The sequence below is a fragment of the Aquarana catesbeiana genome, linkage group LG10, assembly GCF_042186555.1.
Source record: "Aquarana catesbeiana isolate 2022-GZ linkage group LG10, ASM4218655v1, whole genome shotgun sequence".
In the NCBI taxonomy this organism is placed as follows: domain Eukaryota; kingdom Metazoa; phylum Chordata; class Amphibia; order Anura; family Ranidae; genus Aquarana; species Aquarana catesbeiana.
This window is the reverse complement of record NC_133333.1, coordinates 177,820,606-177,838,668: the sequence shown is the minus strand read 5'-3', so window position 1 is coordinate 177,838,668 and position 18,063 is coordinate 177,820,606. Positions and strand designations below refer to the sequence as shown.

At 40.2% G+C, this 18,063-nt stretch overlaps 1 protein-coding gene across 2 annotated transcripts in view; it reads left to right on the top strand.

Moving 5' to 3' along the window:
* MORN1 (MORN repeat containing 1) overlaps nucleotides 1-18,063 on the top strand; it is a 518,336-nt gene that overhangs the window by 118,852 nt on the left and 381,421 nt on the right. For both annotated transcript variants that reach the window (XM_073602994.1, XM_073602993.1), the window contains exon 8: nucleotides 17,577-17,687. In XM_073602994.1, coding sequence (XP_073459095.1) covers nucleotides 17,577-17,687 — 111 coding nt within the window. The remainder of the gene's footprint in view (nucleotides 1-17,576; nucleotides 17,688-18,063) is intronic.

The following is an 18,063-nucleotide window of genomic DNA, read 5'->3' as shown; positions in this document are numbered from 1 at the left end:
CGCCGGCGTAGGACCCGAGAAGAGGAGGATCAGGGCTGCTCTGTGCAAAACCACTGCACAGAGCAGGCAAGTATAACATGTTTGTTATTTTTAAATGAAAAAAAAAAATGAGACTTTAGTATCACTTTGAGGCACAATGATAAGATTATCTATGAAAAGTAAATCAGTTGCAGCCGTATAAAAAAAAAAAGTAATTAAAAAAAAAACTATAGTTTATATTTTAATAGAAGCTAAATTGGTTTTATGTCCATTTTATTTTTGCATTGTTAAGTTTATTTTTTTTATTTGGTATTTTACGTAGCTTTTTTTTATTGTCGGATGTCACACTTTAATTTTAACTTGTCAGTCATTTTACATTTGTGAAAGAGAAGGCACCACAAATATTGTTAAAACTTTTGTTTTTTATTGTCTTCAGGTCTAAACATTACCCATTGCAGCTAGACCCAGCCCACCTAAAGTCCAAAGAGAGTAGGATGGCCTGCTCCTTGGCGGGATATTTACTATTAAAACACAAATGCAGCATTTTATTTTAGAAACAGTGAAGAGTTTGAATTCTTCAGAATTTTTTATTGCTGTTTGTGATACTTTGGCTATATTTCCCCTAACTTTTATTTCCTGTGACACAAGGACAAGAAATTAGTGGAATGGGTTTAACTAGCATAGGAAGTTACAGATAGTAATAAAATCCTGATAGAGCAGTGGTTCTCAACCTGGGAGTCGGGACCCCCTCGGGGGTCGAATGGCGATTTGCCAGGGGTCACTCCTGGGTTGTTCCTGAAGCCTGTATCGCTCTCCCAGCCTTTTTCGTGGCCGCCCAGCAGGGCTCTCCCTGGAGCCCGCGGCCACCCACTCAGCCTCTTTGCAGCTGCCCATTCACTTCATGGCATGGCTGTGGGGCAGAGACTAGAGGTTAGCTGACTGGTGAGGAATGTGAAGTGGGAGGGGCTGGAGGAGACCCCATCAACTGTTTTTGGCATAGGTGTCACTGCTACGAGACATCACAAAGTCGGAGACACAGTGAAGCCAGAGACACAGTGAGTAACACTACCTGTGATTATAGTTGCCATTCAAGGTCCCCACTACAGTTCTCAGATCAGAAGATGACCTTGATCAAGAACACCTAAGTTGGTTGATCAGAACTCCCCCCAGCACTGCCACTCATCCCAAATCCCCGCCAAGGAGTAAGAGAAGGAATAAAAATAGAGAGGGGGGGACAAAGGGAGAGGAAAAGAGGGGGAGGAACAAAGAAAAAGGGAGAGAAAGAATAAGAGAAAGAACAAAAAAGATGACTAGAGAGAGGGATGGGGGGAAAAAACAAGAAATTAGGATAGAGAGAGATGAAAGGGAAAGAAAGGAGAAGAAAAAGAAAGAAGTGGTACATCCTAAAATGTACCATAAGGTGTTTTAATAGTATACGAGTGGAAGGGACTCAGGGAGAGCTAAATATCTGTGGCTTAGGGGCGCGAATTACTTGTCTTGCCTTGGGTGCTGACAATCTGCGCTACGAAAATAATTTTACTGTTAGGGGTCTCTGCAACTTGGGAAATTTTATCAAGGGGTTATGGCACTAGAGGGGTAGAGAACCATGTGATAGAGGTTCTTCCGTATTGTATTAAAGAGTTTTTGTTTCTGTCAATGCCCCATTGGCAAGATTTCTTGGTCCTTTGTGTCTCAGTGACATCCTGTCATTGGAATAAGACTTGATGGGAATTCTCCCAAATGGAGACACAGACAAAAAAAAATATGAAAGATTACCTGTTTAATTTGTCCAAAGCTTTAACAAATACTGTAAATAAAAAAGGTTTGGCTGTAGTTTTAGGGTTTTTTCAGACTTTTACAGTCAATAATGATAATGCATGGCAGTTTGTGCGGTGTATTAAAGTGCCATTTATTTAAAATGGTACCTCAGTGTAGAAGTGAAGTAGATGCCAACTGGCCCATGGTGCAAGCAGATGGAGTGTGTTATGGTACATTTCTTAACCACTTGCTGACTGCCCTATAGCAGTTTTACTGCTACAGGGTGGAAGCTGTGCGCAGAAACACTTATATTTACATGATCCCGCACTTCCACCTGCAGGGGGCGCATGCGTGCCACCAGCGCGCCGCTCTGCTGTAATAATTCACAGCAGAAGCCAATCTGCGAGTGCCGGGGACTCTATGTCCACCGACGCTCATCAGGCAGAGACTCAAAATGGAGCTTTGCCTATGTAAACAAGGCAGAGTTCCATTCTGACAGGGGAAAGGGATGAATTTTGTGTTCCTGCAAAGCAGGAACTCAAATCCATCTCTTCCCCTAGTAAAAGCAGCACGCATATTAAACACAAACACTGGCTAGGCACACATTTAACCCTTTAAACCCCCTAGATATTTAACACCTTCACAGCCAGTGTCATTAGTACAGTGGCAGTGCATATTTTTAACACTGATCATTGTATTGGGCTGAGTTCACACTTATGCACACTTATGCAAATCAGATGTGGTCATCCAATTCGCATGACAGGAGCGTGTGCCTGGCTCTCAATGGAGTCGGTTCACACAGCTCTGGGGCGGCCGCGGAGCGCACAGCAGAAGGGTCCTGTGCATCTTTGGCTCCGTTTCAGATCTGAATTCAGGCAAAAATTTGGACCTAATTCGGACCTGGAACGGTGAATGGGGATGAACCGGACCTCCTTCTGTGCCCTGCACCACAGATAGTGCGAACTCGGCCTTGGTGTTGCTGGTTCCTGCAAAGTGTCAGTGTCCGATTTTCCGCCGCTATATCACAGTTCTGCTATAAATCGCTGATCACTTCCATTACTAGTATAATAAAAATAAACAAAAATTCCAGTATATATCCCATAGTTTATAGATGCTATAATGTTCACGTAAACTAATCAATATACGCTTATTGGGATTTTTTTACCAAAAATATGTAGCAGAATTCATACTGGCCTAAATTTATGAAGAAATTAGAGATTTTTAAAAAATGTTTGTTGTGTATGTTTCATAGCAGAATGTAAAAAAAAAATATATTTTTTAAATTGTCTGTCTTTTTTTTTTTTCAGCAAAAAAATCAAAATCAAAGTGATGATCAAATGCCACCAAAAGAAAGCTCTATTTGTGGGGAGAAAAATTACATACTTTTTTTTGAGTACAGTGTTGCATCACCACGCAATTGTCAGTTAAAGTAGCGCAGTGCCGTATTGAAAAAAGTGGCCTGGTCATTAAGGGGGGTAAATCTTCCGCAGATCAAGTGGTTAAAAGGTCCAACCAGTCAGAATAAATGGGCTGCTTTACCATGATGTAGGGAAAGTGCGAAATACCACAGGTTATCACCCATATCGTTATGCATCTTAATGATCCTCAAAGATCTGAATTTGCCCTAAGGCTCTATTCACATTAATTCGTTTTTTTGATGCATTTTGCATTTTGCAGAATTGAATGGGAATTTTTTTAACATGGGTTCCTATGGAACATGTTCACATCAATGCATTTTTGTGCCTCTGCATTTTTGGAAAGGGTCGGGGACTTTTTTTCATGCAAAATGCAGCGTTTTGCATGTAATAGAATTCAATGGACCCACATCCAAAAATGCAAGTGCCGCGTTTTTACCGTGTTTTTGCCGCGTTTTGCGTTTTTTTTTCTTTCTTTTTTTTTTTTAACACTGTATACAGTATAAAAAAAAAAACACGACAAAAACACATGTTCAAAAACGCGGCAAGCACCGCAAAAAGCACTGCAGAAATGCTCAAAAGCAACATGCATAGATGTGAATCGAGCCTAAGACCCCTTTCACACTGGGGCAGTTTTCAGGTGTTTTAGCGCTAGAAATAGCGCCTGTAAAACGCCTGAAAACTGCCTCCCCTACTTTCACACTGGGGCGGTGTGCTTGCAGGATGTTAGAAAAAATCCTGCAAGCAGCATCTTTGGGGGCGGTTTAGGAGTGCTGTATACACCGTTCCCAGACCGCCCTGCCCGTTGGAATGAATGGGCAGCACTTCCAAAGTGGCTGAAAACTGCTTCAGAAGCACCGCAACACAGGCACTTTTAACCCCTTTTTAACCCCTTCTTGGGAGTTAAAAGTGCACCTCTACCGCCCGACCAAAGCACTGCTATAACAGCGGTAAAGCGCCACTAAAATGGACGGCGCTTTTCCGCTAACGCTCGGGCAGCTCCAGTGTGAAAGCAGCCTAACTGTTTTAAATAGCTGGCATTTTTAATTTGTCTTGATATGCTAAAGATATTTTTTTTTTTATTATTTTTTTTAAGGTTAAGAGATGTCTTTAGTAACATATACAAAAAAATATGTTCTAGACAAATAAATGATCTTCAATCTGGCAGCAGGGTGAAATGGCATAAGTTTAGTAGCTAGGTGACAGTGCTGTAAGCGAATGACATAATGGCAAGGGTGAATGACATATGACATATCTGAATGATATAATGGTACTGATAAGTGATGTAATGGCACAATAATTTCTAAAATGGTGAAAGTGTCAGAGTGTTGGAACAGCTCTATGTGACATCTGTGAGTTAGTAATTTTCTTTCCATAGGGCAAGCTAAAGTTAAAGTAAACTTGGATAAAAACTCATTACGTGTTAGTTGAGGGCAGCTGAAAGCAGGCTATAAATTAACTATTAATAACACAGGTAATGGTAATATACTGTAGGTATATGCTTGCCACCAGGTGCTTCACGTGTTTTATAATCATTCCTAGGTGTCTGGGTTATGGACATTGCTTGCACTGTACTTACTTGGAATGACCTTTTCCTGCGTGTATAATAACCTTTTCTGCAGCACTTACCCCACCAAAGCTTTCTCATCATTTCCTTTCCTAAGGGATCTCACAACCTGATGATCACAGACCTCAGGCACTCCAGTATAGCGATAAAGAAGTTCATCTATGTATAGTATGTGGGCAGAAACAGCAGAACTTGAAGGAAACCCAACAAACAAGAAGGTCATACAAAAGTGGGGGAAGATGGTAGTTGCGCTGTGATGAAGGGGTTGGGGGGAGGGAAGCTACAAAGATGACTAAAGTGGCAAAGTGAACTAAAAAAGCAGAAACGGGCCAATGCATGAATAGGTCCTACATGCTAAAAGAACATGGTGGGGATGCAGTGCAGTGCAACGTAGCTGATCAACATGACATGTTGCGGGCAGACAAAGCCTAATATATAAAGGTAATCGTGAAACAGTGACTGCTTGAATATAGCAAAACAAAAATGCATATACTAACACAAATAGGATGAATAATGACACAATGCAAAAAAAAAAAAATAAAATAATGCAAGAAAAATATATGTGGGCTAGTGCCCCATTAGCAAAAACGTGCCAAATCCTGGTGAACTACAAGTGACAAATCCCTAGGACAAACATGAATATTAGTTCTATCATCCAGTCCAAAAAACAAAAACACGTGATGAGAGACACAAAACAAGTCCAATCATGAAGGGAGGGGGGATCTTCAGTGAGGACACCTCCGTGTTTGCAAGCCGCTTACCTTACAGCTGTAAGGTGTACAGCCTGTGTTGCAAATGACCCGCAGGTGTAGACGTTCCGTGTATACAGGCAGTGACAATGATGAACATGCCAAGCAAAATATAAAAAATAAAAAGTATACAGCATGTAAAATAACTCTGCGACGACCACAGTGGAGGGGGGGCAAGACACACACAGGGGGAGGTTGCACTCACTTTCATGAAGTGAGTGTGGGCATCAGGCTGGTTGGATGCAGAATTGAAATTGCGTAAGACCACCACGGGCCCCACACCTTGAGGAATTTAGCATGGGAGTTGTGTAGAATACTAGTCATCTTCTCATTAATCATCAGAGTCATTAAGATGCTCTTCACCTCCGCAAACAAGACAGACAGCTTTTTCCAGGCCCTTGCTATTGCACGCTTGGCGGCGATAAATAAATAGGTGGCCAATTTCTGCTGATAGAAGAGGCCTGGGATCGGACAGTGAAGAAAGGCCAACTTGGCATCTTTAAGGGTAGACATGTGGAAGAGGCGTGGAAGACCAAATACTCTTGACTAAAATCCCACTAGGTGGGGTCAGGACCACCAGATATGAAGTTCATCTCCACGCTGACCAATTGTTGAAATTTCTTTTTAATGCAACACTACAAAAAATGAATGAAAGAAAACACAGGAATGATAAAAAAAAAAAAAGGTTAAAAGAAAGTCAGCTTAAATTATTTATTTTAATTAAAGGTTTAAATAGGGAAAAAACTTTTCTAAAAAAATAAACATTTGTTTTGCACTTCCAGTGTAAACTTATGGGCAGAAGTACAGAAAACAGAAAAACCTCTCTTAATTTTTGGACTTTATAGGCAAACACTGCAACTGTGCTATCAAATATACATGTTAATCTTTGTTGCTATTAAATAGTATTAAAATACGTTTAAAAAGATTGAATTGCGGCTGTTATTGTGCAAACAATGCAGCATGAGCTATAAAGTCCCAAAACAAAGAGGGGTTTTTCCTTCCTGTATTTGATAGTAGGGATGTTGGCAAGCGTCAGAGCACTCTATTTATTCTGGTATGGACAGAAGTAAGGACACGCCTTTTGATATGCAGTTAAGAAAAAAAAAATATTGTTACAATGTATTTATGAAAGAAACCTGAACACGCTGTGCAGGATTTGTTCATATGAGATCTGCTGTCAGCACTACAAAGACACAGCCCAGGGCTCCACTGAGAAACTGATTTCACGTAGAGCATCTTTGGTGAAAAAGGAAGGCCTTAAGGCCCGTACACACGATAAGCATATCTGACGGAAAAAAACGCATTCGGAGTGATCATCCGATAATCATTTCGTTCGTACAACGCTTTCAAGAGCAATAGTTCATGCGAAAATATCCAAAGGGACAAGCATGAACATTTTTTCTCATATGGTAACACAACTAATCGTTTTTATGTAATTAGTATAGTACAGCAGTGGCCAAAAGTTTTGAGAATGACACAAATATTAATTTTCACAAAGTCTGCTGCTTCAGTGTTTTTAGATCTTTTTGTCAAATGTTACTATGGTATACTGAAGAATAATTACAAGTATTTCCTAAGTGTCAAAGGCTTGTATTGAAAATTATATTAAGTTTATGCAAAGAGTCAATATTTGCAGTGTTCACCCTTCTTTTTCAAGACCTCTGCAATTCGCCCCGACATGCTGTCAATCAACTTCAGGACCACATCCTGACTCATGGCAGAATTTGTGAGTTTTTTTTCTTCACCCGCCTCTTGAGGATTGAACATAAGTTCTCAATGGGATTGGGGTCTGGGGAGTTTCCTGGCAATGGATCCAAAATTTTGATGTTTTGTTCTCCAAGCCACTTAGTTATCACTTTTGCCTTATGGCAAGATGCTCCATCATGCTGGAAAAAGCATTGTTCATCACCAAACTGTTCTTGGATGGTTGGGAGAAGTTGCTCTCGGAGGATGTTTTTGTACCATTCTTTATTCATCGCTGTAATCTTAGGTAAAATTGTGATTGAGCCCACTCTCTCGGCTGAGAGGCAACCCCACACATGAATGGTCTCAGGATGCTTTACTGTTGGTATGACACAGGACTTAATGGTAGTACCCACCTTTTCTTCTCTGGACAAGGTTTTTTTCTGGATGCCCAAAATCATTGGAAAAGGGATTCATCAGAGAAAATGACTTTACCCCAGTCCTCAGCAGTCCAGTCCCTGTTCTCTTTGCAGAATATCAGTCTGTCCCCGATGTTTTACCTGGAGAGAAGTGGCTTCTTTGCTGCCCTTCTTGACACCAGACTATCCTCCAAAAGTCTTCGCCTCACTGTGCAGATTCACTCACACCTTGCTGCTGCCATTCCTGAGCAAACTCTGCACTGGTGGTGCCCCGATCCCATAGCTGAATCAACTGTAGGAGACGGTCCTGGCGCTTGCTGGACTTTCTTGGGCGCCCTGAAGCCTTCTTCACAAATGCAGTGTAAATGTTTTTTTTTTTTATGGGATTAAGTTCATTTTCATAGCAAAGGGGGACTTTGCAATTAAATGCAATTTATCTGATCGCTCTTCATAACATTCTGGAGTATATGGAAATTGCAATCATAAAAACTGAAGCAGCAGACTTTGTGAAAATTAATATTTATGTCATTCTCAAAACCTTTGGCCATGGACCATACATGCTCTGAAACTAAATAATACATTACAATACAATACATTACATCACTTCCGAACTTGTGTTCTGCCTTACGAGAATTTTCGTAACTTTAGTAACCTATTGGTTTTCGATATGAGACTAGCATGCAAAAAAAAAACAAAAAACTAACTATCATTCATCTGATATTCTCATCATGCGTGTGAGGCTTTATACACCCAAGGTCTTCAACTATTTAAATATTAAGCTTGCAAGAACAGCATTTACTTCTTTTTATCAGATTTTGTTTGCTATTATTTTTCAGCTGCCCTTTAAAATAAACAGAAATCTTCATTTTAGATAGATACACCATTTTGAAAAATGAAATTCTGTTAATGCCATCAATGTATTCTACCTAAAGCAGAGGTCTCCAAACTACAACAGCTGGAGGGCCGTAGTTTGAGGATCCCTGACCTAAAGCATAATGGCTCTAAGACTCATTATTACACTCCTGGACATCATCATCTTTATGATTGTCAGCCAATAGACGCAGTCAGCTCGTGTGGCATGTCTCCTCCACCCCGTGATGTCAGGCACACCATGGAAGAACGCAAGGTCGTAACTCTGGCTGCCCCATCTTCCCAACTGTAAGCTGCAAGTCACAGACTCACTTACTCCTATGGTGTGCCCCCCTCCCATCCAACTCTTTAATATCAAATGCGGTTATTGTAAGTTCTTAGCATTTAAGCATCCTCGGCACATCTGCAGAGGAGAGGTAAAAAAAAAAAAAAATAACAGCAGACTTCTGTTTTGTCTGTTTTGCATTTTATGTCCACTAATAAACTTCTGTGCATGGCAGCAAAAACAGGCAAACTAAAGCATGCAGAATGACACTCTCGTAAACCCTTAGTAAATGACCCTACCTTAACTAAAACCTTACAAAATGTAGCAGTTTCTGTTTTTTATAAACATACAGCAATAAAGAATATTAATCATTCCTTTTTCTTGACATCATTCTTTCCCTGCCCGGGGTCTGTAAATCACGTCATGGTTATAGAAGTCCTACTTGCACAATGTATTTTTGTTGAACTGTAGGCAGCAATTTGGTGATGCTTCCTCTAAATGTGACTTATGCTCATCACCAGATGTGGAATATTTCCTGGTGCTAGACAGTACTAGTCCCTGAGAGACTGTAATTATTATGTACCATGTGCACACTGTCAATGTGCCAAAGAAGACCGTACTCGGAATTTAAATTTGGGAGCCATTTTTGACTGACTGGAAGAGCACAACATGTACTGTGGCTGGGAATGTCAGTTATCTGCAGTCTATCTGAGAGACTGTGCGGGAAGTACGCTGGGGATGACATTCTACATACTTCTGGTTATGACAGTTATGAAGTTCAATAATATGTTTAACATCCTCTGTGGGAAACTCATGAAAGGTTATGATTGCTGGCCCCCAGAAACTCTGCCCTGCTGGAGTATGGTTATATTGTAAAGAAGGACTTTGATCTAACAAAAAATGCAGGATACTTCTTTCAAATGAACAGCAGCTGTTGAAACTACCAGATACAGTTAAATAGCGCTTAGACATTTCTTTATTTTGGGGAGACGGCAAATTACTAAAAATTATCAACTGTTTACTCCCTGTGTCTGTGCCCACCCCTCCATGCTGATTAGCAATATGCTTATTGAGAGCTGAGCAAGGACAGCTATTGTAGCACTATCATAGATGATACACTATATTGTCAAAAGTATTGGGACACCTGCCTTTACATGCACATGAACTTTAATGGCATCTCAGTCTTAGTCCGTAGGGTTCAATATTGAGTTGGCCCCACCCTTTGCAGCTATAACAGCTTCAACTCTTCTGGGAAGGCTGTCCACAAGGTTCAGGAGTGTGTCTATGGGAATGTTTGACTATTCTTCCAGAAGTGCATTTGTGAGGTCAGGCACTGATGTTGGATGAGAAGGCCAGGCTGGCAGTCTCCGCTCTAATTCATCCCAAAGGTGTTCTATCTAGTTGAGGTCAGGACTCTGTTCAGGCCAGTCAAGTTCCTTCAATTCAAACTAGCACATCCATCACTTTATGGACCTTGATAATTCCCTCATTTCTGTAACAATAAAGAGCTTTTGTTAACCATTGCGACATCATCACTAGGTTTGTCGAATTCCTCCGGGGCAGCTTCTGGGAGGAGCAATAAGCACGGTACCCTAGGTCAGTTCACAATGATGTAGCCCCCCATCCCAGAACTGCCTAGGATGTAGAAACTGTTGGAAGAACAACAGCAAAGTTGCTTATATAAACTGTTAACATATGCATTATACATTTATACCCAGCAGGTGGCACTGCAGTGTTATAATGTGTATTCTCTGTGGTAATGTAATAACAGGATGTATTGTTTGTCTCTAAGCATGCACTTGTATCCTTCCTGTTCCTGTTTCTGTTTCCCATGATGCAAAGATATAATCTAATATTCACCATAAAAGTAAAGCCGTTTGCTATATGCAAGAAGCTTCCAAAGCATAATTATGAAATAATCTGCATAATAGGTTATGGGTCCCAGGCATTGGAGAGGATATCCCAGGCACCCAGCAGCACCCAGAGGCACTGGAAAGAATGCTCAGTGAGTACAGCAAGTCAGTGAATACAAGCTACTGAAACATGGCAAGTGGTTCAGATGTGAAGTTTGCAATTGCAAAGCTTAACAATGTCAGTTACCAGCTGTGGATGTTTAAACTGAAAATGCTTTTTAGCATGGATGACTTGTGGCAAGTGCTGAATACAGACAGACCCACAGACAGAGAGACGGAGGAATGGGATAGAAAGGACCAACAGGCAAAAGCAATCATAAGCTTAGTTGTGGAGGATGACCAGCTTATCCACATAAGAACAGAGAAAACGGCCAAAGGTATGTGGACTTCATTACAGAAACTGCATGAGCGTTTGAGTCTCAACAGCAAACTGTTTTTGCTATGAAAGCTTTACAAGATGAGACTACAAGAAGGCCAGCAAATGTGTGACCACGTGAATGCTATGCTAGAGATCAAAGAACAGCTGTGTGCCATTGGAGAGGACATCAAAGATAATAATACTGTTGCCCTGCTCCTCTGCAGCCTTCCAGAGACATATACTGCTCTCATTAACACTTTAGATACAAACCCGAACAGCAGCTAACATTGGAATATGTCAAAGGGAAATTAATTGAGGAATATAACAGAAGGAAAGAAAATGCCTACCATCGTGACAAAGCTCTTAAGATGTACAAAGGCATAAAGCACAACAAAGAAAGCAGAGCCTGTTTTCTCTGTAAGAAGACTGGTCACTTAAAAAAGGACTATTTTATCTGGAAAGCCGAGCAGAGAAAGCTAGAGCTATCCACAAAAAAGAGTCAAAGCAGCCACAAAAGAAACTGCAGGCACATCATGGAGTAGCCCCTTTAAAGTGACACAGAGCAGCAAGCCACACGGCTGGTGTATAGACTCAGGTGCGACAAGCCACATGACTAGAGAGGAGACCTTCTTCACAAATATTGATTACAGTGCAAAAGACAGTTTTCCTAGCAAACAGGAAAAGCATCACTTCCGAAGGTAAAGGCCAGGGTTTCCTGAACTGCATTACACCACAAGGCAAGCAGAGTATCCTTGTAAAGAAAGTGCTGTATGTTCCAGAACTAGAAGGCAGCCTTCTATCAGTGAAAAGTCTTGCAAACAACGGTCTCACAGTTAAGTTTCAGGGTGATGAATGCACACTTCACAATAATAAGCAAATCCTCACAAAAGAAAAACTGAATGATCACCTATACAGGCTCATCACCACAGACCAGCAAGCCAATATAGTCTCTAATGACATACACAACAAATGTATTCACTAATGGCACAGGTGGCTTGGACACAAAAGTCCAGAAGCTATACAGGACATAATAAAGAGATGTTTATCAGAAGATTTAACAATAATGCCTTGCAAAGTGCTCATGAAATGCAAGTGCTGTATTAAAGCAAAAGCCACACGTGCTCCCCTTCCACAGGTGTCTCAAAGAAAAACTACCCACCCCCTGCAACTCATACACAGTAACGTATGCGGTCCAATGAAATCCCCCACGTCAGGTGGGAATAGATATCTACTGACTTTCATTGATGATTATTCCATGTACACAAATACTTATCTGATGAAACACAAGAATGAAACATCAGAGAAACTTCAAGAGTTCGCTGCCATGTCTAGCAACAAATTCCAAAGGAAACCAGGAATAATACGCAGCGACAATGGAGGAAAATACATAAGCAAAGAAGTGGCCTCATACCTGAAGAGACAAGGAATAGTACACCAGACAACCACACCATACACTCCTGAACAAAACGGTGTAGCAGAAAGGAAAAATCACACTCTTATAGAAATGGCCAGATGCATGTTGTCAGATGCCAACCTACCTCACAAGTACTGGGAAGAAGCAGTCATAACAGCAACCTACCTACAGAACAGACTACCCTCAAGAGCCAATAAAAGTACTCCATTTGAAATGTGGCATGGATCAAAGCCTAGCATTGGGCACATCAGAGTGTTTGGATGTAAAGCATATGCTTATATTCCAAGTAAAAAGTGATCCAAGCTGGAGTATAGAGCCATAGAGGGCATTCTAGTAGGCTACAGTGAGCAAACTAAGGGTTACAGAATCCTACACCCAAAGACCGACAAAGTGACAATAAGCCATATTGTTTATTTTGATGTGAGCCCATCATCAGAAACACCAATCCCTGAAAGCTGTGAAGTGAATATACCCAGCAAACCAGAAAAAAAGGTCGATCAAAATGAACCTTTGCAGGAGTCAGAACAAGAGGTGGAACTCACATCGCCTAAATCAAGTTCCCCACCAGATCTTGCTGAACTGTCTGAAATCAGAAGATCCACTTGGACTACAAAGGGGATACCATCCTGCAAGCTGTCATACATTGTCAAAACACACAGCATACTTGAACCAACATCCTGGGAAGACACAGAAAAACTGCCAAAACGTGGAGAAAAGCAGCAGAAGAAGAATTAAAGTCACTTCAAGAAAATAAAGCCTGGACACTCACAGAGCTCCCTCCTAACCACAAAACTATAGTAATAAAGTGAACTTTCAAAGTAAAGTCCAAAGGCAGAAGGGAATATCCACAAACACAAAGCCAGACTAGTTGCCAAGGGTTACTTCCAGAAATTCAGTGAAGATTACGATGAAACATTCACTCCCGCCCTAAAGCACTCCACCATCAGAGTACTTCTTAGGATTGCAACCGGGAAGGGCATGCAAGTGAAACACCTAGACGTTACAATTGCTTTCCTATATGGAGACATTAAGGAAGATCTCTATATGGCGTAACCACCAGGGTTTGAGCAAGGAGACAACCTTGTGTGTAAACATCAGAAGAGCATCTATGGTCTTAACCTCCCTGGCGGTATGATTATTTCAGATTTTAGGTGCTGAAAGTTGTACAATTAGTTTTCACAGAAATTTGGCGTTTTATATTATAGGCCTGTAATTCTTAGGAATAATTCACTTAAATCTGTCCAAACAAGCGTCTGGTAGACATCCCGGGTATGATAAAGTTTGAAAAACGAAATAAAAAATTATAATATAATAAATAACTATAAATAATTATAACAAATAATAATATAATAATAATAAAAATTCAATAATGTAATCAAATCAAAAACACTGAAATTTGCTCAGTTGCAGAATTGTCGTTTTTTTAGTGTTTGACGGATTTCCCCACAAATTGCTATCGCTTAATTCTGCAAGTGATTCTAATTTATTATCGCTCTGCTCCAGCTGGTCTAAAGCCAATTTGATGTAAAGGGACAGTTTTGGTTGCTATGGACAATCTCCAGTTTCCAGGCAGAAAGAACAGTTTTTATAATATAAAACTGCATGCAGGTCACTGAACAGACCACTAGGGACAAAGGGGATGTGTAATTATTTGATACAGTACTGTAATCTGTAAGATTACAGTATACTGTATCTGTACTGTGTGTTTTACTTTTTGAATTTGGCGCTGAACTCTGTCCCCGTGCGTTGCAATGCAACAGAGCTCGGCACTGTGAATCAAGAGAGACACGGCGACTCGCAGATCACAGCGGGGAGACATCGCAGGATCCAGGGGACAAGGTAAGTAAACTCTACAAGGATCCTGCAATGCAATTCCGAGTCTGACTCGGGGATACCACTTTTGGTATTGAAAATCCACCCTGAGCCAGACTCGGGAATACCGCTAGGGGGGTTAAGCAATCTGAAAGGATGTGGAATGAGAAAGTGAACAAAGTACTTACCAGAGAGGGATTTTTAAGAAGTAAAGCAGACCCCTGTCTCTACTCCAGGAATCAAGAAGACAGATGGGTATACATCCTTATCTATGTTGATGACATTATAACTTGTTTTGAACAGAATTACAATCAGATAGTTCACAAGCTGAAAGAAAATTTTAAAATCAAAGAACTTGGGAATATTAGCTACTATCTGGGAATCCAATAGAGAGAGAAGATGGAAGTTATCTTCTCAACCAATCTCAGAAAATCTTGAAAATCCTGGAACAATTCCATATACAAGATGCAAAGTAAGTGAAAACTCCTATGGAACCAGGCTATCAAAAGAGCAATGAAGCAGAAAACTTGCTACCCAACAATGACATGTATCGCAGAGGAATTGGTAAGCTGCTATATGTTGCCTCTGTGACAAGATCAGACATAGCCGCAGCAGTGGGCATATTATGCAGGAAATTTTCAGCTCCCTGTCAGCGTGACTGGAACTCAGTAAAAAGATTGATGCAGTACCTCAAAGGAACAATTCAGATGAAGTTACGGTTACCAGCAACATCCAATCCAAAACTGGTTGGATATGTGGATGCTGATTGGGCCTGGGACTGCACAGACCACAAATCCACAAGCGGACTCATCTTCCAGTATGGGGAACCATAAATTGGTCTAGTCTAAAGCAAGTAACTGTCACTCTATCTTCAACTGAAGCAGAGTACATTGCAGCAGCACACACTTGTCAAGAAGCAATATGGATTTGTCAACATTTTGTGGACATTGGGATAGACATGTCAAAACCAATTCCCGTTTTTGAAGACAACCAGGGTTGTATAAAGCTTACGCAATCAGAAAGGGTCAATCCTAGGACCAAACACATTGATGTCAAGTATCACCACCTGAGGGACAATCAAGAGCAAGGTGTTATTAACATTCAATACTGCCCATCAGAGGAGATGACTGCTGATGCACTCACCAAGGCTTTGTTGAAGGAACGCCATAGTTATTTCCAGAAGAAGCTGAATGTATATTGACAATGCACATACTGTTGAGAAGGGGCGTTGGAAGAACAACAGCAAAGTTGCTTATATAAACTGATATATATATATATATATATATATATATATATATATATACTTTTTACCTTTCTACCCAGCAGCTGGCATTGCAGTGTTCTATTGTGTTTTCCCTGTGGTAATGTAATAACAAGGCATATTGTCTGTCTCTGAGCATGCACTTGTATCCTCCTTGTTCCTGTTTTTGTTCCCCATGATGTAAGGACATAATCTAATATTCTCCATAAAAGTAAAGCTGTTTGCTGCATCCAAGAAGCTTCCAAAGCATAATTATTCAATAACCTGCATAGTATTTGAGCAGGCTGTTGGAAATCAAGGCATAGCATTGTTTTGCTGAGAAAGAAATCAATGTATACACGTGGAGAGGGATAGATGGTGTTCTGTAGTCTAGCAGGGAACTCAATCAGGGCTAGCAACACTGCTTAGGATTTTGGTGCAGCAGGGGCAGCACAGAAGAATAGGAGATGTCTGGTTTTCTGGCAAGATCACCTTTTATTTTTTTTTAGTGCTTGCATTGTTTTGTTGTTCTTTATTAATAAAACATGGGGACATGTATTACATGTTTATTTTTAATCTTTTGCATGCCTGGACATACACTTTAAAACATGATCTGCCATTACTGAAGGTATATGCTCCAGAGCTGTAACCTGAAAAAACGTTTCTTTAATTGTTCAGCTACTGCCCTGGACAGTGTCAGGACACCTGTTTTACATACACTCAGGGCTTTTTTTCAGGGGGAACTTGGTGGAACTCAGTTCCACCACCTCTGGCTCAGACCCTTTGATGCCTGTTTACCACAATCACTTGTAAACACAGAAGCCTGGTTTCTGTATTTAAAAGTGACAGCTCTGCACACCCACTATTTGATGTGATTTGGAGGGTGTGTGTAGGGGGAGGGGTTTTGTGGGGCAGTGGTTAAGTTCCAGCACCTATTGTTTGAGAAAAAAGCCCTGCATATACTCATTCTTAATCAATGACTCACAAAATGCTTAGAATGACAACTCTGAAACATGAATCTTTAAAAACAAATCATCAATGGCAGTTCACATATTTCTGTCCTGGTATTTTCCTTTAAGGGGCACCTTACACGATATTAAGAACAAGAGATGTGGCCATTTAGAGAGTCACACCTAAAAGCCTCAGGGTCTTGGTGCAGACTCTTAACAGGATGCTCTCACATCTTTAAAAACAACTTTCAATGCTCTCCTTCCAACATTTAATAACATGAGATGTAGATGGATCTTTTCAATAAGCTTACCAAAGGTTCACATGACACGTAATAATAAAAAAGGAACACAAAAGTAAGACAAATTCAGTTTTTTTTACAAAATTTAATGTGAGCAGAGTGCTAGTAAATCATGGGGCTGTAGTAATTACCAGGTTTGTGACCTTATGGTCCTGTAGCATTTGCACCTCTGTATCATCAGTACTTACCTTATAAATCTATGATACCAATACTATGTAATTTCTTTGGTTGATGAAATGAAGCCATATACTCATTTTTAATCAATGACTCACAAAATGCTTAGAATGACAACTCTGAAACATTAATCTTTAAAAACAAGTCATCAATGGCAGTTCACATATTTCTGTCCTGGTATTTCCCTTTAAGGGGCACCTTACATGGTATTATTAAGAAAAAGAGATGTGGCCATTTAGAGAGTCACACTTAAAAGCCTCAGGGTCTTGGTGCAGACTCTTAACAGAATGCCCTCTCATCTTTAAAAACAACCTTCAATGGTCTCCTTCCAACATTTAATAACATGATATGTAGATGGATCTTTTCAATAAGATTACTAAAGGTTAAAATTACATGTAATAATAAAAAAGGAACACAAAAGTAAGACAAATTCAGTTTTTTGTACAAAATGTAATGTGAGCAGAGTGCTAATAAATCAAGGGGCTGTAGTGATTACCAGGTTTGTGACCTTATGGTCCTGTAGCAGTTGCACGTCTGTATCATCAGTACTTACCTTATAAATCTATGATACCAATACCATGTAATTTCTTTGGCTGATGAAATTAAGTCATTCTCTTGAAGACTAGCCAATGAAGTATCTTCTACATTATGATATACAGCTTTATCACCTTTATAATTCATTATTTTACTCCATTAATGGTTTTATTTCAGACATTGCAAAGAAGATAGTTATACTGGGAGGAGATATCATTGATGTTGTCCAAGGGATACCTGTAACATTCCGTGTACAGCTACAGACAGAAGATGGTGATGTTGCAGAAAGTAAGACAATTCCATCTTACTCTATTTTTATTGTTGCTATTATTATTTGTACTAGCAGCACTAGAAGTGGTATAATTTTTACAGCACTAGTGTATGTATAGTATTGTATAAACATATCTTCCTTTTCTTCGAGCAGACTAATGCCGCGTACACACGGTCAGATTTTCCGATGGAAAATGTTCGATGGGAGCTTGTTGTCGGAAATTCTGACCGTGTGTAGGCTCCATCTGACATTTTCCATCGGAATTTCCGTCACACAAAATTTGAGATCTGGATCTCAAATTTTCCGACAACAAAATCCGTTGTCGTAAATTCCGATCGTGTGTAGACAATTCCGACACACAAAGTTCCACACATGCTCGGAATCAAGCAGAAG